This window comes from Corticium candelabrum, chromosome 7, assembly GCF_963422355.1.
Source record: "Corticium candelabrum chromosome 7, ooCorCand1.1, whole genome shotgun sequence".
NCBI lineage: Eukaryota > Metazoa > Porifera > Homoscleromorpha > Homosclerophorida > Plakinidae > Corticium > Corticium candelabrum.
The window spans coordinates 7832612-7857594 of record NC_085091.1 but is presented as its reverse complement, the minus strand read 5'-3'; the positions used below and the strand labels follow the sequence as shown (position 1 = coordinate 7857594).

Genomic DNA, 24983 nt, shown 5'->3' with positions numbered 1-24983 from the left:
CATGCGCGTGGACAAACTGATGACGTACCCATCTGTTTTCAGACTGTACAACACACTAAGATATTGTACTATTGTTCAAGGTATTTTTAAACTAGAAACACTAAGAAACAACAAACCCTACAAAATAACAGTCTGTTAGTGATACATTGTAACTTAGAAATTCGTCCCTTTTCTAGCCTTCCAGGCAGTTGATATTAAAGAAGTTTATGCAACACTACATTGTAACAGTATCAACAAAAATTCCTGTGTAACTCCAGAAATACAAACCTATAGAAAGCAAATGATACAACGTGACACACACCCACTCATCGCCAACTAACAAACGAAATTCATATATAATCCGTATCAATAATTAATTCTCCACATTATCACTTGTCCATCATCAGCGACATTGTCTCCCCATTTGTAAGTGTCTCCACCAGCCATTAGAAGCTGATAGCGTATTTTGATGCTCGTTTGGTCGTCAGAGATTTTCGCACACGAAAACGAGCGTGACTGAATCAGCCCGTACAAATCGTCCTCCAGATTCACGACCGGGCTCTTCGCTCTTTGTTTGTTTACGAAATCCCAAGGAGCCTCGTATCCTTCATTCAACTCCTTGTCTGTTGTCGTGGCGTCTTTGTGCTCTTGTTCGTCACTACTAGCACTACTGATTTCTACAGTTGCACCAGTTTTCAACTCATGCTCTCGTGACTCCGACTCTGATGACTCCTGCTCTCCTGCTTGACAAATCTCTGCCTGCTGCTCTTTGTCCGCACCAGACTTCAACCGCTGATCGTCGTCTTTCTGTTCGTCCTCTTTTCTTTGCATGGCAATCAAGTCAATATAACAGGAAGAATTTTGAGACATTGTACTTGCTTTTCGCAAGTTGCCACTCAAGTGGATCTGATTATCATTAGACACGAGAAAGCGCACAGCTGAATCGTTGAAGTGATGAACGCTCAACACCGCTTTGCCACTCGTTTTCGGGATGCCCTCAAGTTGAGCAATAGGAAGTCCAACGATATGACCACAAGACGTGCCAACTAAGAGATGGCCGTGAGCTGCAAATAGACACGTGACATTACACGTCACTGCACGTGTGCTCCTACTAGACGATTCAGATTGACGTTTGAAGTAGCCGGGATCTAGAATGCACAACATCATACTGTTAAATACAAACAAGCAACTGGCTACTTTGTTGCATAAAGTTTCTAAACTAATATATATATATATATATATATATATATATATATATATATTACTAATAAATAATAATTGATAATAAATAATAAATAATAATTAACAATTAATTAATTTATACACAAAAATCCTCCATACACAAACAAACCACACAAACACTACTCTATGCCTCCATTCCCAGTTTTCCCTCCACATTTTCTCATGTGCCAGAAACAAGTGCGTTCTCACTATTGGTGCCTCCAAGGCATACTTCCCTCCAAACACAGAAGATTACTAATTTAATCAAAAACAGAATCCCACAATGTGGGCAATAAATAAATTTAATTATTTGGTCACGTGGTATGCAGGAGGCAAAGCCAGATGTATGTCACGTGACCAGCCTGCATTACTGTACTAACTATTATAATTATCTCTGCAAGTTATATTGACCACAACTACAAACGTGCAGCTATCTGTTGCTATCTGTCTCTATAATGTCTGTACAGCTAAGTCTGCTATTAGTACTGCCAGTCATCTGATCTATAACCGACCCTGATTGCTGGTTGCCTCAACCTGACCCAAGCAGTACAGATAGATCAGATGACTGGCAGTACTAATAGCAGACTGTTAGCTGGACAGACTTTATAGTACAGTGTACCACTGCAGTACTGTCCAGCCCATGGTTTCCTGCGTAGTACACAGGAAATCAGCCATCTGGCAGGGGAGGGGATCGTGACAGTCTAACGGCAGCTCCTTATCCTTTGCCACCTGCAGTACTGTTTGTATGTTACTAACATGCTGCTACAGTTGCAACCAACTGATCAACACAAGCCCTACCAAGGCTGTGAATCGTTCTATTCACTGCAACCTCTTGAACAAACTGCCGCGTCTCGGTATAATACAGACGAACAGTCGGCGAATTGGAAAGAGCCAACCATAGACCGGATCCAACGCCAACCATAGTGTGGATGACTACCATTTCTGCAGCGTCCACTTCAATGATGTCCTACAAGAACAAACAACAAACATATTTACAGCATATTTCTTTGCCCCTTCATCGGTATGATTAACTAGAGCTTAAAAAGTCAACAGTGCCCAAACACATGCAACCAACATGTGCAACTCAAGAAAATACAATTACTCCTTGTATCTAGTATCTATAAAGCTCAAATTGTGTGTGTGTGTGTGTGTGTGTGTGTGTGTGTGTGTGTGTGTGTGTGTGTGTGTGTGTGTGTGTGTGTGTGTTCGCGATACGCAGCCACGTCTTTTGTCCGTTCGCAACCGAAATTGGCACTCACACTTGGCACGCAAAGCAAAAGGTTTGCGTAAAAAATTCTAAAAAAATTTGCAAGGGGTCAACCACCACATAAATTTCTTGATGACGCAAACGATACAGTCCAGTTCATTTGAACACACGCCCAGTCCTGTGTAGACTGTACGTGTCATCGTCCTTTGCAAAGCTTCGAGCAATCAAATTTCTTGCTGATGGAACCTACTCTTCTAGTGCTTTCGTTTCTCTCCAAATTCTGATTGCATTTGCACCGAATCCAACCTACACGTTTTCTGCAGCAAGCGCTACACGAAAAGTGTGTCGACTTCTATCAAAAAAAGTGCAGAGAGCAAGACTAGAATTCATTCAGCACATCCGGGATGAAGGACAGGGCATGTATCTAGTTTACTAATAAAAACGGTTTGGTTGGATAGTCAGACGTAAAATTCAAAGTGTTTTCCAAAACACATATGGAACTTGTAGTTAACTTTACCAAATGTACAACACAATGCACACAAATCTCATCCTTCACGTGCATGAATACTGTACTCCTTGATGATTACCCCACCCCAATGGCTGGCCAGAGTCAAAGGTCAAGTATGGGATGGGGTCTTACTCAAAAAGTGACCACTAAAGTTATTAATCGACGGAAGTGATTGATTTGTTTAACTTAAACAGCATGTTGCTATACTAAACCACCTCCAATATCTAAAATATAGAAACCTAATCTTCTATATGTATCTGAGTCATCAAACCTTTAACACGTGGTCGATAGGCATGCATAAGTTGAAGAATTTCAGCATCTCTACAGACACAAATCTAGTAAACAGGCAATGTGGAAAGCACCAATTAGCACTAACTAAAGCCTGGTTCACAATATGACGCCGACGCTGAGTTGAGCGTCAAACTTCAAAGAAACCGCCTCGACGTTGGCGGCATCCTTTGATGTTGACGCCGACGTCGACGCTGGAATAGGATTCATTTCTATTGTCGACGTCGACGTCGGCGTCAATATTGTGAGCCAGGCTTTAATTAAGGACTAAGAGGTGTGAAAATCTTAGAGCCTTGGCCAAAGTAGGGGCTGGAGCTTACTTGAGCACTGGGGTAATAATAAGCAAGTACAGTAATATAACAATTGCTGACATGACCAGTGCTGTCATAGCAATGAGAATACAACATCTACAACCCCGGGTTATTAATTTCAGCAAAGGCAGTTGGCCTACCTGATCGTAATGCATATACTTGCAACAAACATAACATCAATAACTCAACACTGCAAGTACAAGCAGCAACTATGATCGAGAATCTTCACTGCCACGAGTAACTTATCTTATCAACAGTTAGTCTACTTTATCCCTTCGATCAAAAACAACAAGAGCTTGAAAGCCAAACAGTCCTAAAACTTTAAAAAAAATGAATAGCCTTGAAAACTTGAAGAAAACAGCTAAGACATTACTGAAGAATAAGGAACACACAATTAGTATCATACAACAGCAATTTACCCATTCATCTTTAGCAATATAACTCAACAACATTATAAGTCTCAACACATCGTGTAAAGAAACATTTCGGCCACATGCGCTAGTACATTGCGCCCGCATACACCTTTGATTGTTGGTAACCAACAATCAAATTAAGACATTTGACGCATTTGCAGAACAAGATATGCTTACGTACGCTTTTAACTGATTAAATGATAAATTCTATCAGAAGCGTTTGTAACTTTTTTGATCGGGACTTCTAACTTCTAGAATATCTACCTTAGATCGCAAATTGCAAAGCTTGCTGTTTTGTTCAGTAGCTAAAACACTTATGCACAACTTACTCATAGTTATCAGGCGAGCAACGCTGCTATACCGTGACGAAGAGGGTTTCTCGCCATCACGTGTAACATCACGTGACATCGACAGCATGTCCGTGATTCCACGGAAGCGCAGTGGACGCCGAAACAGATCCGAACGACCGATGCCGATGCCAATACCGCTCGCCTCCTTATCCTTTAAGTACTGTTCAAGTGCGACAGACCACGCAAGAACAGCTGTTTTTACCACACACCGAAGGGGGCCCTGTCATAAAAACTGGACTCAACTGTAACTTCTCGTTGCAGTTCTTGTCACTTCCATCAGTTATGATCAGCGCATGAAGCCAATGCCTTTTTACCACAATATACGTTAGCGCGCGTCTCTGAAATGTTGCATTAACGCAAATCTCCGAAATGGCCCTTTAACAGTGAAGTCACTAGGATGTTTTCAAAGTGGGGCACAACCAAACCTCAAAGGCCGTGGCTCTAGAAACATGGAAGTTAGATTTCTTTCTTGGCTAAAGTGTATGTTATTTTGAGTACCTCAGTCAAAGCCTTTCGCTAAAGGCACACTCGTCTTTCAAACGCTTGTTGAATTGCACCGTCATTCTCAGCCCCTACTCTTGCTATTTTACAAGCAAGTGCTGCGTGCGTGCGTGTGTGTGTGTGTGTGTGTGTGTGTGTGTGTGTGTGTGTGTGTGTGTGTGTGTGTGTGTGTGCATGTACCTGCATGCCCATCAAACCACAAAATTTCTCCGGTTCATTCTCATCAAGAACCGCAAGCAACCAAGAATACCGTGTCATCCAGTCTGCCATGAAGGAAACCTTCGCTTGCCTTCCTTCTATTACCTAACAACCTCACTCAAGTTTACGGCCAAAGAATCAGTACATTACAATTCATTGAAACTGCTACCAAAAGACTCGAGAAGAGATCTCCAACATTTCATCATGAAAATGTAACTTCGTAGTATAACAAAACACGCAAGCACACGCAAACCTTGCATGCCGACTCTCAACATTGCAAGGCAAAGTAAAGCGCGGCACCACACCGCCTTTGGCTCTAGTGAATTGTCTGTTTAATATCTAAATCATGTGTAGGGCGTAGGATCTGGACAAGACTATACAGTGTACACTATACATATAATACTATCAGATGTACAGGATCAGGGTTCTAGCCAGGCATACTAAGGGGTGGCGGGCTGCCACGCCATGTGAACAAACATTCCAGTTGGAATTAGTGGCTGTGTTCACTACTACAAGGATAGGAAACACACAAGTTCGCACTACTCATTGTTCAATTTGACCTTTTACAGAGAGTGCTAATTATGGCCTCAGCCAGTGTGCTATTTACTATGTCCGTGTTGGGCTCTCTAACAAATCTTATTACAAAGCATGATGACTAAATGGGAAGCATCATGATTGAATTAGAATGTGGTATTTCTATACAAACATACTTGTCCCTTACAAAATATTGATATAAAACAGCTAATTCTCTTTCCGCAAAGGTCATCTTAAAACTGCCAAGTTATTCTGACTAGGTTGATTAATAAGCAGAGGAAGTCACAAAAAACTCACCAGGGCTACGCTTTTAACAAAACCATAACCATGTCAAATCCAAACCCCTTGCAAAAGACTACGCCCCTTTTAGGAAGCCCCGCCCTGCCACCATGCTTTGCTGGAAACCTGGCTAGAACCCTGCAGTATATAATCCTGTGTATACAGTATATACAAAATAAGTTATAGTGCACTAACCTTGATAGTTAACGTTTCATCACTTATGATGTAAATAGTGCAACCCGATGCACACCACACTTCATCGCCAACAACTACTATACAATTGACTGCTTGTAAACTCAAATTCATATCCGCCTGACGAGCCAATGAACCTTTAGAGACACAAAACCAAAAACAGTAAGCAACCTAGCTCAAACACCCAGCAATAGAGTAACACACCCGAACAACGTTCATCTGGAACTTGCTCCACAATTTGACACACTGAAGAAAGAAAAGTTAATCAACACCTGATACTACATACCGCACAGCACACAATCTCACTGCGTTCAGCTGAAAACACCGTCAGTGTTCCACTGCCGAGACCAACGTACACACGACCACCAGTAGATCTAAAAAATTGAACACAACTGCATTGATTAAATGCTATCCTAACAACGACGTTTGTTGTCCTTACGCTATACTTCTGACGGATACGTGAAATGGTAGTTGCAGCAACGGTTTTCGTTCGCTTCGATTCATTTGTGCATCAAACAGCACGACACTGGGAATACAAACAGCAACATATCGACAAAAATCTTGTACCAAGCAAGCAATTACAGAAATGAGAGCAGAAAAAAAAAGGAGATGACAAGCAAACAGACAAGACAGTAGACAGACAGGAGACAGACAGTAGACGGACAGTAGACGGACAGTAAACAGACAGTAGACATATAGAATGACAGTAGACAGACAGTAGACAAACAGTAGATAGACAGTAGACAGACAGCAGACAGACTGTAGACACACAGTAGACAGATAGGCACTCTTGCAGTAAAGAGAAAGCAACGAGAGTTGCTGGCACGACGTCGTGTAGGTCTGAGTACAAGAATGTCGCATACCCTTCGCTCCTTGTCCCGATCCACATTGTAGGAGTAAAATTGTAACGTCCGCCCGTCGTGTCTTGCAGTAGAACTGGAGCGATGCAAAGAGGTTCGGACATACAAGCGGAGAAGCTCTCCAACACACGTGGGTATGGCTTGCTATCAATAAAAATGCTGACAAGGCCGCTGTCCTCTTTCTCGTCATAACTGCAAACCCATATACAAGGACCAGTTGAATAGCCAAGCAGAGGTGGAGCAAGCACACGACTGATAGCAGCACAACACATTTTGATGTTCATGGCGGTCGGACAAGCATGCAGGTTTGTCAAGAAAAGTGGCAGTGATCTGGTCTCGGCAACCGATGCCTCGTCTGTATCTTCGTCGTCATTAGCATCAACTCTCAACCAACCAGGATTGTTTTGCTTTGCTAGAAAAACACGTCAATCAACAGAGAAACAAACAAAGAATTGCTTAACAATACTCTTCTTGATAAGCGCTATGTGAATGGCAGTAATCAGCTTCGCCTTTGCTTCGGGTGATTGCATTAGAAATGTGCACACACTCTCATCGTTCCTAGAGAAGTAACATTAGACTACTACACGCATAATATTACAATGGTATACCACAACAATATACTACAAAACTACTACTGAAGTTCAATGCTTACAAAGTTGAAGGTACACTCCAGACACTGTGCAGCGTATAGTGTGCAGCTTAGTGTGCAACTGAAATAGCGAGATCCAGTGATCGAGGAAGTTTGCAAAAGTGTTCCTGTGTAGGGATGAGTGCCTTGTAAACTATTAGAACTCGATCGACGACAGTGTCCATTGCCTTCAATGACAAAGAATCTCACAAAATCGATTCTCTCTAATGTTGCCAGACGGGAATAAATCAGATGAAAAGAAGGTCAGTCTGTAGACAGTCTGAAAATAGCACGATGGTTTCCACCATTCTTGGAGCGACAGAAACAACAGAGAGACCATTTCCGGGAAGGTGATTGCATCAGTAAGACTCGTGTGATCCGACGGCGTGCAAAAAACGCTTCACTTGGCGGACAAAGTTCTTGAAACGGTCCCGTCAGTTTTTAAGTTATAAAACGTTCTCAGCGTACATGTGTCGGGTTTGCCCAGATACCCAACTTGGTTAGTATGGATTTTCCATTAGCGAGTGAAGGCAGAGCCAGCAGCCTAGCAAATATCTCCGGAGTGTGACTTTAATAGAAAATGTGAAACTGTAAAGTTTACGTGTATTTCTCAGGAGCCGTCCATAATTGTCTCCATTTTTGCAAACGTACAAACTGTACGCTGAGAGGGAGGGGGTTGACGGTGGTGTATGCTTTAGAAAATGTACATTCACGCACATGCGCAATGCTGTACACAGATATCTATACACAAAACGATCTTGTCTATGCAGCTAAGACCCACTGTCCATCTGGTTCCCAGCAACCCACAGCAGGAATTCACAAACGTTTTCATGTTTGTGAACAGTGGAGTACAGAGTACAATAGTACCCAATTTGCAGGAAGTGCGTGTCACAAACATTGCTAGAGGACTCTAGAACTTGAGCAACTACAGACCAAGCTTGCAGAAGCAGAAACAGCAGTATATGTGCTGGCAAGACAAGCTCCTATTTTTTCGTAAACAAAGTTAATTTGTCCAATTGCAAGCAGCAACATGCAGTGAGATCCAAATTCTCAGCAAATCGCACCAATGTTGAGCTTCCTCCATCACAGATCTCAATGTGCAGTCAGCCTGAATAGCAAACGATGAGCACTAGCTAGTGTTGTGCAAAGAACTAATGCAATACTTGAAAGCAAGAGACAATCATACGTACTTTATTACCAAACTATATTGAGCTACATTTCTCCTTACGTTTTCAGGAGGGAAGGAGAGAGTTGGAGGAAAGCATACTCTTTGTACACTCATAAACAGAGATAATTATAGACTACCTCTTAGTACATATGATACCTTAAGGGGGAACTCACACGCAAAACAAGTTGCTCTTGAAAATAGCCTTGCTTTCAAAAGTTCAACGGTACCCTAGTTGCTAGCCAAAGCGACTCCGTAAAGGAGCAATCGCGTTTCAAATGCTCCCAGACGAAGAAGGTGCGCGAGGCATGATGTCACTGGAGGTCGACCTGGATCGTTTTGTATTGGAAAAATATAGATTAGCACAATGCGACTCTCTACATCAAATCGCTTGATTGGAGACAACACTTGAACATTCACCTTCACTGTGAAGTAGGTGCAGCTTCATAGCGATAAGAGGAAAATGCTGGAGGCATTCGCTATGACTTCTCTTGCTCGTAGGTCTGGAACCTCGAGGATACATCGCATCAACTTCCGCTTTGATGTGTAGTGCTGTAAAACGACTGGAACAGGTACGAAACTACAACGCTCTTACATCTGTCATAACCCTAACCCTAACCTGCTCACTAGCTCTGCTATAAAATCTCTCTCAAAGCAATCCAACCGATATTACGCTTACTCTAGAATGTGGTCCGACTGCCTTCCTATTAGCCTCAAATGCAGAATCCACTCTCAACTGCGCTCGATCTAATGGAAATCTAAACAGACTTCTTTCTCCGTTCCCGGCACAAACTTTACAAGTCAACGGCATTAATAATTAACCTTAGATATCTCGAATCGGAGATAGGAAACTTCAGATCAACTAGAAGAGTCGTAAACAACTAGTAGGAGAACACGGCAAAGCGGAAGTTGATTAAAATCCTTACAATATCACTCACAAAAAATTGTAAATTTACATTTACATTTACTTGGTGTGTACGGTACCTTGGTGTTGGCACGAGAAGATCCAACCGTGATCCTTGTTGAGCAATTACTTTCTTGTCAACGTCTACCATGTTGATCTGCAGCTGCTTACACCACTGCTTGACCTTCTTGTCATCCAATATCTGTTAATTACGATCAATTCAGAGTATAAGTAACAACATTTGTCTTTACTTGTCACGCAGTTTACAACCTTGTACTTCAGTTTCAGACAAGACACAAGACTGGCAATCTGACTCACAATGTCAAAATCATGCAAGAGATTGGTCTGCTTTTGCCGCAACTCGTCATAAGCAGCATCTAGCCCACCTACAAATAAAATTAGGATCAATGACTCTACTAGCATTGTTACTGCTTCAATGCCATCATTGATAAACCAGGCAGTACGACTGTACGTTGACGATAGGCTAATGTGTTGAACACAATACAACAAACTACATTCTCATTACATATAATGCCAAGACTTAGTACATTGTACAAGTACATAGTTGTCATAAGCCACTGCACAGTAGAGAAATCAACAAAAAACATTAAGCTACTTTTCAGTTGTGTCATATGCTGGAAATCAAGTAGTAAATCTACAGTAAAGCTCTAATTTAGGTGCTCCATAAAATAACTACGGTGCCTCAGTTAGAGACCCTAAAATAATTTGCCCACAAAAGCACTTCAGTTAGGACAGTCGACGCCTAAACAAATACAGCTACTTGTGTCAAATCATCAGACATTGTATATTTTTGTGACACCACTGCAGTTCATCCACCAATAATGGCATTGGTAGCAAACAATAAACAGTATCAGATACATGAAGTAATTCAAGACTGTACTGTACTAACTGGTTTCTACACACTGTCAAAGCCAACGCTACCATTTCAAACAAACGTATAGAAAGTGTCAAGTCAAAAAATTTGTGTGAACGAATTAAAAGCACAACAAAACACATAAATGATGACCCCATGTATTCCTAAAAAAATTATGTAACTTGCAATGCATCTCCACTTTCTATTCTTGGTAAGGTTTCTGTAGACAAACTTACCTTCATCAGGATGATAGCGTGACCGACGTTTCATCATCTCCTTCTTCTTAAGTACAGCATAATCTACATCCACCACGTGAACGTTGCTTAGAGGCACCATCCATTTGAACTTGTACTTTCCCTTACAAGCAAACGAGCTAACAAAAAATGTTACAAAGCCATCCACAAGCACACGATATACTAGCAACACCCAACCTTGCAGGTTTGTGTGACTCACTCTTCACAAGAGATGCACAGATGAGAACATCCGAAAGCAAAAACAAACAGCATGTTCTGTTTGCCAACTGACCCTTCTTTATAACCTAAAATACACACAAAGTAGACAACCATGAACATGATCGATAATTGGCAAGTGAAGTGAGTCTCTCTCTTGTCATGTCAATCAAAGGTCACAATGTTTATTTATTTATTTATTTATTTATATGTGTATATGTATATGCATGTCAGCTATTTTCATAACAATTTACGGCCGAACGAAGACGGATTGACATAATGACAATGCCAATCGAATGCAATTTTAATTGCAAACTAAAATGCCCAGACTTCGCACGTCTACAACATCTTGACTGGAGTAAATTTTGATATGGTTAGAAATCACATACCGTTGCATCTTATTACATTGTCTAACCTCTTCTAGAAAATGAAAGCAAAGAACAAGACGTATGCATATCAGACATTTCACTGCACAATGAGTGAAGCTTGAGACTTTGTGTAACTTAAGTAGTAGACATGCCATGTGCAAAGTGTGGATGGATACGGACAAACCAAGGATGTCTAGTTTTTCCGGGTAATTTGAGGGTTAGGGTTAGAATTAGGATTAGGATTATATTTGTGTGAAAGAATTAAAAGCACAACAACACACTTAAACACTAACCCTAACCCTACCAATAATACTATATGTAGCAGCTCTTCATACTGTTTGAGCACGCCTGCAATGACTTCTGCTCATGACTCACTCCAGAGTCTAACCATTACATGGACTAGACCGTCACTGCTGTGTCCCTATATGTAGTTCATGTGCTGTACCAACTGTATTACAGAGCAATAAAACAATACAGTGGCTGTACACATTGCCTCAAGCCTTTAATAATACCTTGAATAGAAATAGAAACCATTACCTGTTGCTGGACAAAATCTTGCTGCACAAAGCCTCTTCCTGGAGCCTGAATAGACTAACAAAAAAGACAACCACATGATTATGCCACATCTCCACAAACGGCTCTATAAGACTGACCTCTTCAAGGTCAACCATTCTCTTCTCAATATCTCGAACACAAAGGTATGACTCGATGGCACGTTTCTGCTCGTTCAGTGTGCTTGCAACAAACTCCAGTTGAGTCAGTGCCATTTGTAGAGGAAATCTATCAGGATGCCCACTTGGTGTGTGCTTCACCATATCCTAAGGAGATAATAATCATTAGCATGTAAATCATTCCCTAGCAATAATATATTCAATGCAACTCGATCCACAGCCAACCAGCAACTTTATTTACTAGTTAAGAATGCAAAGGATTGTTGGGGCGAGCTTCAGTGAGAACAGACAGATCCGAGATGCAGTGATTTGTCATCGCAGAGAACATGCACGTTTATGTGCTAACATAAATTTCTTAGTAGTTTTATGGTTCCAGCCTGTTTGCATTCTCGTAGTAGTACTGTGGCGTGCAGCAATCAGTTGTGAACATCTTCCTCTCTTGATGTGTCAGCTAAGAACAATGTATGTAGTAGACACGAACCGATTTGAACATGTACCTCCGCGCAAAGCAGAATGCAAACCACGTTGTTGTGTGTATCTACGCTCCTACCAATAGTTTAGCAAAGAAATTTATCTGTAAATTTGTCCGCTTCAAATCAAACTGCTACGATCAAGTATTTCATTCACATGCAGGACGCGTGCGTTCGGACATCGCAGAGAACATGGCTAGAGCGCTAACGTAAATTTCTTTGTACAAGCGTGTTCTCACATTTAGTTGCATTTTTGGCCGCAGTCATCAAGCCATCTCTAGAAGCTCGAGTGTGTTTGCACATTATTAGTCCCCTGGAACTGGCACGCAGCAACCTGGAGAGATGTACAGCTATTACACCTACACCTGCATTGTGACATCACACACCATCATGTCTGTGATTGGCTCAAAATCAACGTTATTTCTGGCTGGTCGGTTGCAAGACCATACGTACATACCATCACACACATCTCAACACAGTACAGTACCCATAGAAAGGGTCTCGCCCCAAATTAATAAATAATAACAATTTGATGATTGATAGTAATGCCATTCATCTACTTATTAATGTGTGTTGAGTCCTAATGTTTGCTGGTAAAATTAGCAAGACTATTGATAAATGAAGGTAAACTGTTATACATATATACCCGTCCCTACTCTTGTATCGCCCCATTATCAAGCCCCCATCCCCAACTTTGGCCCAGTGTCTAACATTATCGCACCCCAGCTCCACTTAATTGGTGTTAATTGATGTTAATTGGCACCCAGTGCATGGCATTCTCAACATGGCTTAGTAGTGTCAAGAACAGCAGTGGGACATATTGGTCCCTGAGTAAGAGGTCAAACGTGTCATTTATGGTAACAATTTGTCTTTAACATTGTGCACATTCTGGCAAACATGCTAGCCCCATACCACCCTGTTGCAACAAATCGTGCTGAATTGGATATACGAAGGACAGCCATCAGAGATGAAACAATCATGAAGTTGTTCTCTGTTGTGTATTTCAAATGTGGTGGACAGCTCACAAAATGAGGAGCTCCTTCATCATTTTCGATTGAGAAAAAGTAAACTGAAACACAAAGCTGCAAACTTGTTGTTTACTGACACTGACTCTGAAGGAGAATTTGAAGGGCTTTAGTAAATCTGAGATGACAGAGGATTAGTAGACAGGTAATAGCAAAGGTTGTTCTAGCAACCTTGAGTTGTAGTAATTAGTCAAACTATTCTGCAAATTAGCACATAAAGGTGGCATATCCTCTAGCAAGACGCCATCCCATAATTCAAAGGCTAAGGACGTGTCACAGGGGTGAGGTGATACAAGAGTAGGTGCAGTAGAAGTGGAAGCAGAAACCATCATTTGCACAAATGTGGAAAACTACATGACGTCTTTAAAAGAAAGTCAACACATTCGCTAAGCAATCATTCCAAAGTAGGGGTACAACCACAAGTGACCAACCACCCAACAGTAACAAGCGGTAAACTGCACACAGCAACTAACCTGCAAACAACAAATAAATTGTGGAAAGCGTTGAATCGGCTTCAATATGAGACTCTTGATGTCCAACTTGTCTGGAAATCTTGACTGACAATCCTATCAAAATACATTCCTTAATTTAATTCCAACTATGTGTTTGCCATCATTCCGACAATTCAACGCTCAAATCAACCTTCAAAAATTTCTGAAACGAACTGTTGTCGTGTTTTGCTTGGTTGAGTGTCTCCATTGCTGATTCAAAGTTGTTGACAAAGGCAATGTAATCGTTTAACACCATCTGACGAGCAAACTACACACAGCAGTTAGCACTCAGTCAACAATAGAACACAACAGGTATTTACACACATCGACACCAATGTTGATATTAAATTTTGCAAGCACCTCCAATGTATTATTATCATGTTAATGAAAGGGTACAGTATATTCGAAGCACAACACCATTACACTAAAGTCCATTCACAAGCTAAATTTGCCAAACTTATCAGTCAAAACAAGTGGCATGAGTGTAAATTCAAACCCACCTACCACTGCCTTATTATTCTCAATGCAACTTCTTCTAATGTCTCTTCTTTGCAGCTAGGGTTATGCTGGCACAGCTAACTACAGATGTCCAAATGTTAAGTATATGTAGAGCAAAGAATCAACGATTAGATCAAGTTACTAAGTCACCAGACATCAGCATGGTGTAAAGAAAACTTCTCATATGGCATACTCATTGAATGCTTGTCAAGTACACTTGTCTATTACTATACACATTCAATATGCTTTACACTGAATTCAGGGTTCTAGCCAGGATTTTTGGAAGGCGTAGCGGTATGGGCATGGCACATGAGTCTGGCACATGGGCATGACATGTTGGTGTTGTCTGTGCAAATTTTTGAAATAAAAATTTATGCTGGCTTGGGGAGTGGTTTAGGATCATACCTTTTGTAAAACGTTTGCTTTCGGTGTACTGACTGAAACTCGGCTTCTACAAATCACACTGAGGCAGACTGATAGTAGAGTATGGATTATACATTAATACTGTAATTTAAAGAGACATTTCGGAGATTTGCGTTAACGCAACATTTCAGAGGCGCGTGCTAACGCACATTTACGACAAAAACCAATAGCTCCATGCGCTGATGAAAGTGACAAGAACTGCAACGCGAAGTTACAGTTGAGTCCAGTTTTTACGACAGGGCCCCTTTGGTGTGTGGTAAAAACAGCTGTTCATAAGTGGTCTGTCGCACATGAACACAACTGAAAGGATAAAGAGGCAAGTGGTATTGGCGTCTGGATCTGTTTCGGCGTCCACCGCGCTCCACCGACTGCTGTCGATGGCACATGATGTTACACATGATGGCGAGAAAACCCTCTTCAGTGTCACGTTAGAAAGCGTTGCCGGCTTGATAAGTATGAGTAAGTTGTGCGTAAGTGTTTCAGCTACTGAACAAAACAGCACGCTTTGCAAACTGCGATCTACGGTAGACATTCGAGAAGTTGGAGCCCCGATCGAAAAAGTTACAAATGCGTCCGATAGAATTTATCATTTAATCAGTTAAAAGCATACGTAAGCATATCTCGTTCTGCAAATGCGTCAAATGTCTCAATTTGATTGTTGGTTACCAACAATCAAATGTGTATGCTGGGCGCAATGTACTAGCACATGTGGCCGAAATGTACCTTCAACTACTAACCAACAAATCCAACTACAATACTACAGGTATACTGATAATGAGGGAGAAGGTGGAGACTTGTCAATCATGAGTCTGTATAATACAGACATATACAGACTCGTGATTGACAAATACAGACTCATGATTGACAAGTCTCCACCTTCTCCCTCATTATCACTGTTGATAAACGTTCCAAAGGTATGAACAGAGACACTATCTGTGCCTAGCCAGTATGTTAAAATTAAGCATAGCGGTCATCTCTGAATGCGTAGTGGGTATGTTGAAGGCATAGCGGGCAGGTCTGAAGGCGTAGCGAGCCACTACACCTGGCTAGAACCCTGGAGTTGATGAGGATACAACATAAGACTTCAAGATAACTCTACCTAAATCATTAATCTTCATTCATCATGCATTAATTAAACTTTTCTGTTACTTACCGATCCTTCAAATATGTCTCCAATCTTTGTAAACGGATTCCATTGTGACACCCGATCTGACAACGTAACAAGGAACATTCGGTGATGAACCCAAATATCTTGAATCTTGTAGAAGATCTTGTCGACTTTCTCTTTACTTAGCAGACGTCCTGTAGCACTCAACAGAGGTTGGGCATAATTCTAAATATATCAAAGTAGATCAAATCTATTAATTCGAAAAAACACAAGCAGAATACTCCACATCCTCAATTATGAACAATACAGGAAGATTACTTGGTTGACTCTACACTAAAAAATAAATTAAGTATAACTTTGTAATTACTATGTTGTTAGCTACGAAACTGTACATGCACGTTCTCGATATAATAATGCATATTTAGATGAGCATATTATGTAATGCAGAGCGGAATATAAGAAAATTTCTTTGTCCGTCCAAGCCACGCCCATTTAGACCACGCCCACCCTAACAAATTTTGACCCGCAAACAACATTTTATTTCTATTATTCGACATATATACAAAGCATAACAACAAACAGAACAACTTTGAGACAACATACCTGCAAAGCAATCTTTTATTGCGTTACAATAAAGTAAAAAATTATGGAACCTCAAAAGACAAACTTGAAAGTGCACTATAATTATGTGAGACAATAGCAGAACATTAACAGGGAAACCTAGCACGACAATGTGCAAATTGTATTCAGTCAGACCTTCTGGAAAACTACTTGTAGACGCGGTCTTCGAGGATTATGCCACACGTCCCAGTCATCTAAACTAAAGCTGCTAGTGCTATCGTCTTGGGTCAACTCTCCAGTTTTCTTTGCTCTTTATTGCTTTCTGAAACCTTGATTAGGACAGCAGTTGGTCTTGCATCGTTCCCACCACAGCTGAATAGCGGCGTCAGCGTGAAAGTCTTGAATTGATGGTCCTTCATGGTATACTTTCATAAGGTCAGACAAGGTGGTGTTGCTCATGCTGGTGTGCCGGTCTGTCTTGATCAGTTTCAGCGATGAAAACATCCTTTCAACATGTGTGGTAGTTAAGGGGAGACTAATACTATGTCTGGACAGGTGTGAACTATGTACCACACAGACTCATAGCACACCTTGCTGATGTGCGGATATTTTCTATCATAATGGACTACCTCCGCAACATGTAGAGCAAGAATATTAACTCCTTTGCTTTCTCGTGGTTTGGCAAAACGAACAGCAAGAGTTTTTACAGCTTCTCTACCCTCTGCATTATCATCAACGTTTTTGTCTTCACTATCTTGCTCAGAAGTTTAAGCGTTAGGTTTTCTTTGCCATGTTTGGGTGTCAAGAAAGGCAATTATATGACAAAGAAGTTTTGGTGTCACACCAACCTAGTCGCTCCTTCATTTTATTATCAAGGCATACTAAATTGGTATTCACCTTTTCTGCAGATACTTAGTGTGCTGACAGTATAGTCTGCCAAAAGGCTCTTTGAAAGAAACCGTTTAGGATCTCTCCAGAAGGACTGGAATTTTCAAAGAAACAGCAGTCACTGCTATTTGACAATGACAAGAAAGAAAACATTCACAAATCAGGATGTTTTGATTACCGTCTTGGGGACGATGTTTCTACCAATTCATGTCCTCATATTTGGTGCTGTGCTACACGCATTCTAGGTGAAAATTTGTATTTTACGGCAACTGGTGTCTCAGTAACCCGTCTCACCACTTCCAACAAAGGTTATATACTGTCTATGACCCCATGAGTGTGAACTTTGAAAATCTGTAATATCTCCGCTGCTTTTTAGACCTTCCTGATGATCTCAAATGGTTAGAAACCGGAAAAACTGGCATCTGTTTACTAAACTATTTAAGCCCTTCCTATAAAGGAAACCAAAAGATAACACTTTTTGCATATCAAGGACATATTAGCCAAGTAGAAATGGTTATTGTCCAATTATCTAGTGAGATCAAAGGGATCATCAACTGGAACCACTTAAGATAATTGGTGTAACATGCTCTAATAAGCACACCTGGTGTGACCTCTACCTCATTACTCACTTCCCAGTTCAAGGATAGTAGATGTACCCCAAGAAAGCATACTCTCTGATAGTGCACATAGTCTGACTTATGAGTGTCCGAATCATGCCATTCGGGTGTGACCGTTCCAGTAGCCAATGTCCCAACAACACAATATGTGGCCGGACATGGACTTGTTTTGACTGGCGGTGTCTGGGCGTTATATTCCCTTCTGTAATGTAACGTCTGTGTGCACAGCAGCTACCCAAAAAGAATGCACACAACAAAATCGTACATAAATCGTATAACAGTATAAATCGTATAACAGTATAAATCGTATAACAATGTAATCAAGAAAAGCTATTGTCTGTTGTCGTATTTCAGTCTCATCTGTGTTGTCTTGAAGTTTGAAGTCTTTATAGCGTGTAGTAAGTTGTACAGAAGGATTTAAAAGGTGTGCTCTTTGACTGTGGTTGACATGGCCAACACACCTTGGTCAGCTTCGTACTTACACCGAATCTGATGCAAACTACTTGTCGTTCTGTTTCCTTGACTGGACCACTCTTTATGATCAACCAACTGTAGAATCAATGTGTAAAAGACTTAACATGGCGGACCTGGTTATTTGCCTTAGATAGTATGGAGGCCAATAGAGTGTCAGTTTGGTAGCCATTCACCAACCAAATGCAGATCTTGTACCAAGTGGTGCCACTTTTTGTCACCGAATGATTTCTGGTATACATAGACTAACTGCATTGCATATAACAGTAAGTAATGTTACGGTGCTTGATCCATTCTATATATAAAGCATTATTACCCGAGGCCTGGATATCTGGGCTAAGGGTATAGTAGTTGTCAACAGTGATTAATCTCTGTGTTATTACTGGCATCATACTGTACCTCAACTAAACGTTTCAACGATTCCACATAGCTTGTCTCACTTCTGATAATTGTTTCAAGAATCAAATATCGCTTTGTCTACACAAAAAAAGACAAATGTCAACAAAATCAAATTTTGCAGCTAGTAATCTATCTCCTATTACTTCCATTCTGTCCAAGACTTTGGGTCTCGGCGGAAGTATGGCTGGTCGTTTATGATCTATGGACTCCATCACCGCTTGTTGTTCTGCCCTGTTCAGATAAGGACTCGATGCAAGCACAAATGATCCTAAAATATAACATCATTAATAAACAATATGATGCTGGAATCTTTTTAGATATCTAAACACACTGCGTTCAGTCAAGCAGGTTCTCGACCACTGAAATACACACAAAACTATACAGTAGACCCTTGCATATCTGACCATTTTCACGAACAGCATATGATGTTGCAAGCTCGTTTGTGCAAGTGCAGTGACATGGCAGTGATACAAAGCATCTATGCACAGAAATCTTCAGTAAATTGCAGTTCGTAAGAGGGTCCATTCGCTTCCTCCACATCTATTACTGACTATTATTCACAAGAGTAACCGGGTGTGTGTATATTCAAACTTCGTGTTTATATTTGTAGGTATAAGTTCGGTGATTGTAGTTTACATACAGTACACGTATTACATCTTCGTGTAATGATTTTATCACTAATCTATTCTGCATGTTTCAGACCATGTACATACATACGTACACAGTCATCAGAATTGGCTTGGTCTGGAACTCCAGAAAGTGGACTGAGACTCCGAGGTACCGTTGGAACTCCGAGGTACCGTTGGAACTCCGAGGCATCGCTTATCTGTTCTTTCACTTGTCTGACCCCTATTTCTCCGTAACTTGCCCAAAAGGGGGTCAGATATGCAAGGATTTACTGTATTCTACATCATTTTAACACACCAGATGTTTTATTTGACATGCTATAGCTAAATACAACTCATTACAGAATAACAAATGCACCCTGATAAAATAGGCTGAAAATGAAGTGTCTAAGAGATTTCCCTAAACAAAGATTCCTCAGAAATACAAAGTCTAATCGGTATAAAGTACTTGCTGTTATTCTCTAACATTTGGGTATTCTAGGCTACTCAGGATAGTGAGTGATAGAGTTACAGGTATGCCTTTCATGGACATAAAATCCTGTAAAAAAGAGACTGACCTGTCAAACTAATCATCATAGACGTATTGGTGCTTTCATAGTATCTACACCCTTGTATGCACACAACTAGCTATAGCCCTTTGGAAAACACAAGAATGTGTCTTTCCGTAAACACTCACATACTTTACCTTGTTGCTCTATTTGCCTCTGCTTTTTTTCCATCAACAAGAACTTGGGTAACAATACATGACGTTCTTGATCCATGGTTGACATTTTGAAAGAGAGATGTAGCTCAGAAGACTCGTTGACTTCCTCCACAATCTCATCAGAGTCAAATGACGACACCTCGGACACCTCCGACATTGGAGTCCCACTACGTTCCCCCTCTGCTGGTTGAGATGCCTGCATGGAAGACTTGGGAGGACGCACAAGCTCGTAGATACCTTCTTCTTCTCCCTCCGTCTTATCCAACTCTTCGTTTTCCTTTTGTGCCTGTTTTCTTGACGGTGGCGCTTCTATCGATTCATACAACCCAGAATCCTCAGTAAAAACAACAGGATCGTAAGCGTCTTTTGTTACACGAGATTCAACGTCTAGGGACTTGTAGATCCAAGAATCTGCAATCGCAGAATTATTGCCGCCAGCTGCAGTAAACGGTTGAAGAGGCGACAAAAACGGATTCTTCCGCCTCGCTGCAACTTCCTGTGTAAGTGGACTACTTGCAGCTAAAGGGCTCAGTTCGTGTGCTACCTCGTCGTACACCGTATCTCCCTTCTCTCCAATGACTCCTTGAGACGGAGGGCTCAGTTCTAGTTCTCCGTACTTTATATCACCTTCTCCAGCCGGTCTGTCACTCTCGTGTCCGTCCTTACTTCCTTCCTCTCTTCGCAAGACGTCGCCAATGAAGGCAACCTCGCCGTATTCAAACGTTTCGCTGCGAGTTATCCTTTGTTGGTCTGAAGCATCGCATGAAGCGGCTGACTCGACCGGTTCAGCGTCAGAGTCTTTGTGAATGAGCGCTTTATCCGGGTCTTCCAAGTCTACCTTTCCTTCCGGTCCATTCTTCAGCATCTCGACGTTCACGTAGATGTCAGTGGACGAATCTGAGTCCGGAAATCGGTCGCTTTAGTGCCGCACTAATACAAAGTTTTAGCTCAACTAACCTGCTGCTGATGAGGGAGGGAAACGAGGCGCGCAAGACGTGGAAGACCTAGGAACGACGGCGTACTCACTTTCTGAGTCTCCTCCTGGTAGATACAACATATCATCAACAGACGGATTCTCGGTTGTTCCCTCCGTTGTCATGATGGGCTGCACGCCTCTAGCAGTGATTTCAAGTGATTAGTCACGTGAGTTATAAGATATCAACTGGATGGAACCGAAAAATGAGCGTCCGTGTACGAATATTTGTTCGGTCGTTCTCTCTCTTTGGTGCCTTGCTTAGAGGAAGGCGTGTTACTCCAAAGCGAGTTGTTCTACAAGAAGCATGTCAAGACCAAGTCTACTCATTGAACGAGCGAAGAGAACCAACACACGCGTTTGAAACTGCTCTGCGTGCCCTGCGCTGCTACGCAGTAGGTAGCAACGAAGACGAGCTGGTAGAACTGTCGCTACGACTTAATATGTTTATAAAAAAGGTAGTAAATGTTTGTATTATATTCATTAATTAATTAATTTAAAGGTTGTTTGACGTCATTGCTGTGCAATTGATAATTTTATTTAATTTCATTGTCTTCATTGCAATGTGTAACAATATTGAGTAATACGAGTAATTACTTTCATTTAAATCTAGAACTCAAAAAGAGGAGCTTTTCGTGGAACTGTCCTTTTACCAAACCCACTAGGCACAGTAAAGAGAATCGTTGTCATTGCAGAGGTTCTACTTACCAGACGTTGTCTGTAATGTATGATATTAGTGATCTGTTGTGTGCTCAGGAAGAATTGATGGATTCTGCTAGACAAGCAGGTGCAGATGTTGTAGGTGGGAAGGAACTGATACAACAGGTGACTGTGTGATAGTTATCATTCATGAACCTTAGTTGTTGTTTGGTTGATTGGTTTGTCAGACATTTTAACTTCATAATTGCAAAGGTGTTCTATTAAAAGTTTATAAGAAAATAGCATGTGCTTACCATGATCAGTGACATAGCCAGGATTGCGAACCAGGGAGGTGCTCAACATAAACGATATGTTATATACAATTTAGTTAATTAACAGTGTTGGTGGCATGAGAAGAAAGTCAAGCTAATTGCAGTGCACAACTGCATACGTGCATTGGAGTACAGACTGTCTGTTAGCTCCAGTGTAATTTTGAACTTTGCAGTGATGATGGAACATTTTCTACCAGCGATCCAAAACAGAAGACACGGGGTGCTTGAGCACCCTGAGCACCCCATCTGGCTATGCCACTGCCATGTTTATCGTTGCACTTTACTTCCTCTTTTCGTTCTTGTTTGCTATAGAACTAGCTTATTTGTTATTGATTTTAGCTGCAAGAAGGCTCAATCAAGTTTGACATATGCTTGTCATCTGAGTCTATGTACGATAGTCTGCAGCCTTTGCAGCGAACATTAAAAAACAAGATGCCTCATCCTAGGCGAGGTTTGTGTGCTACACATAATGTATTCATTAGTAATACTGTTTACTCAGACGAGATTCCTTTTATTTTGAGTTTGTCCTCAATTAGGATCTTTTCCACCTTGTGTGTGGAGCAAGTTTATCATCATATATAATGTCATTGGCTGTTAATTGGGCACAGATTTGTATACAGTGTGGATGCTTAAAATGTCTGATTGTTATTGATTGTAATTAAATCTCTAGGAACCGTTACTAATGACCTGGTAGCTGCCATAGAAAGGCTAAAACAGGAACACGAGTACAATACAGACAAAGAAGGAAATCTCAACACAGTAGTGGGAAAGGTAATTGTTTGGAATTTGTGCTTTGTTTTTGCATTCTCATTGGAAATATTTACCTGTAGCTTAGTTTTTCTGATCGATCAATAGGAGACAACATCAAGACATTGGTACAATCACTAATGGCATACAGAGTTCCCAAAGGTTGCCTTGGATGTGTTACAGAAGTAACAGACTGCTTGTAATCTCATATTAGTGTTTTACATTGTGTAGGTGCTTTAATACAATCTGCCACTCTGTCATCTTCGGAAGGCCCTGGCTATCGGATAGAATTCTCTCCTTTTCTTAGAAACTTGCAACCTGAGTCAGCATGAACAACAAATTAGTTTCTTTGATTTAGAATGAGCGTTTAAGATAATAGATATCAACGAGGACTCCTACGTAAACCGAAAGTGTGTGGTGTTGTCCCGGAAAACTGGCACGTGCCAACAAGTCGGTCCCGGAAAACGGCACGTGACAGCATGTGTTGGTCCCGGAAAACGTCGCGTGGGAATGTTTGAGTGATCCCACCTCACGTGGATTTTAGCCAATCTCTTGGTTTTCCTGCATTCTTCTCACGTTTTGCTTGAGCTCAATTGACATCTTTGCATTTCGTTTTTTTTTGCAAGACACGTGGAACCTCGTGTTAGCAATGTTGGCATTTCACGAATTCTGCACACCAGATGAGCGCCAAGAAATTTCCAATGTTCTCTCACAACTGTTTGTACATCTTCCAGAGGGAACAAGCGAAATCGAAGAATGGAAGAAAATGTTTGTGAAGTGGAAGAGGCTGGCTGTTGACCCAACAAAGAACTACCTACAAATCAAGAATAAAGTCCACAGCAGAGATGAAGGAGGGGCGATTAAGTGAGGAGAACTAACCAACTCTTGATCCTTTTATCTCTAACGATAAATCACTGGGACTAACAGATTTATTTCTGAATTTGTGTAGGTGGTGCTTGAATGTTTTCTATGAGGATATAACTTACCATGTGTATGTCCGTCGCCACTGTCTTTTCTCTGGAACGATGATCGAGAAGCCAGGGCCACGTCAGAGTGGTGAGCATCCTTATGAAATGCTTGTCAAGACCGAGAATGTCGTCTCAGTGTTTGATGGTTCTGTCACTTGGATTGAACACGGGGAAGTCAAGAACGCTAAATTCTGGTGAAGTGAGACTTGCATCTTGGATTGTTACTGATTACTCCATGCCACCTAGATTTATCATAGCTTGTCAAAACGTAATGTGTGTCTTCATTAGAAAATAATGCAATAGAATACATGCTCACTAGTTTTTAGCTTTATGGTCAGGTGTTTTGCTTTATCAAATATCTTGCAACATTTAGTTGATGTCCACACACTGTAGCAGGCAGCAAACAAGCTACACACTAATTTGTAATTACAAAATTATTATGCCATTCTTGCAGCTGTAATGTGATATTGGAAACTGTATGTGCCAGTACTGGTACATTACAAGGGTAATTGTTGATTAAATTTCAGAGGAGGTTATGAATCAACTAACGGCATTACTGTGGCGGTTGAGAGTCTCTATATTGTATTGCCAGTGTGTTGTAATCTCTTATGTATCTTACGATGTACAGTACTTTTATGGTCTTCTTTTGTTTTTGACTTCCTGCATTCATGTCACCTTCTAGAGGTCAAGACTCCCAGCCCCTCAACTGATCTTCATAACAGTTTGTGTTTAGTAGACACACCTCACATTGCACATATTGGAGTGTCACCAGTTTTGCACACCCCAGTGGAGTTCTAATGGTTAACATAAAAGTGCTCAATGTTTTGACCATACGTTTTCACTCACAATCAAGAGGGAACTGATTACAAGTTATAATATGTAGAAAACCTGGGTGTTGGGACAGAAGTGTCCTGAGCCAGTGTCTAGTTGCAAATCAATAGGGTTGACAGAAGAGACAGAGAAAGAACTAGCAATGTCAAAGTAGCTAGACAAAACACCTGTTGCTTTACTGTACTGTAGCCAACTACATCTACAGTCATTCCCGATGAGGTCTCTACTATTGTTAGGGATTATATCTGTGAAACGTCTGATGTAATTAATTAACTAAGTAATTCAACGGGAATGGAAGTCGAAGTCGAAACTG

General features: G+C 41.0%; 3 protein-coding genes across 3 annotated transcripts; 2 read left to right on the top strand and 1 right to left on the bottom strand.

Moving 5' to 3' along the window:
* Positions 1–63: 63 nt before the first annotated feature.
* On the bottom strand, positions 64–21343 carry LOC134181995 (rho guanine nucleotide exchange factor 10-like). The gene is made up of 21 exons (XM_062649301.1): positions 21138–21343; positions 20163–21077; positions 18995–19119; positions 18852–18929; positions 15961–16140; positions 14038–14154; positions 13869–13961; positions 11883–12047; positions 11767–11820; positions 10844–10950; positions 10649–10785; positions 9809–9924; positions 9619–9740; positions 7308–7399; positions 6845–7253; positions 6421–6507; positions 6288–6355; positions 6186–6227; positions 5985–6118; positions 1999–2167; positions 64–1127 (listed from the first exon to the last, which is right to left on the bottom strand). Exons 1-21 carry the CDS (start codon positions 21277–21279, stop codon positions 346–348), a joined length of 4134 nt encoding a protein of 1377 aa, XP_062505285.1. The 5' UTR covers positions 21280–21343; the 3' UTR covers positions 64–345.
* On the top strand, positions 21316–23685 carry LOC134181996 (large ribosomal subunit protein uL1-like). Its single transcript, XM_062649303.1, has 7 exons — positions 21316–21611; positions 21767–21850; positions 21910–21978; positions 22464–22575; positions 22795–22895; positions 22955–23033; positions 23103–23685. The coding sequence occupies exons 1-7, from the start codon at positions 21360–21362 to the stop codon at positions 23201–23203; spliced, it is 798 nt and encodes a 265-aa protein (XP_062505287.1). The 5' UTR covers positions 21316–21359; the 3' UTR covers positions 23204–23685.
* Positions 23521–24360, top strand: LOC134181997 (uncharacterized). The gene is made up of 2 exons (XM_062649304.1): positions 23521–23735; positions 23821–24360. The coding sequence occupies exons 1-2, from the start codon at positions 23521–23523 to the stop codon at positions 24035–24037; spliced, it is 432 nt and encodes a 143-aa protein (XP_062505288.1). The 3' UTR covers positions 24038–24360.
* Positions 24361–24983: the final 623 nt, after the last annotated feature.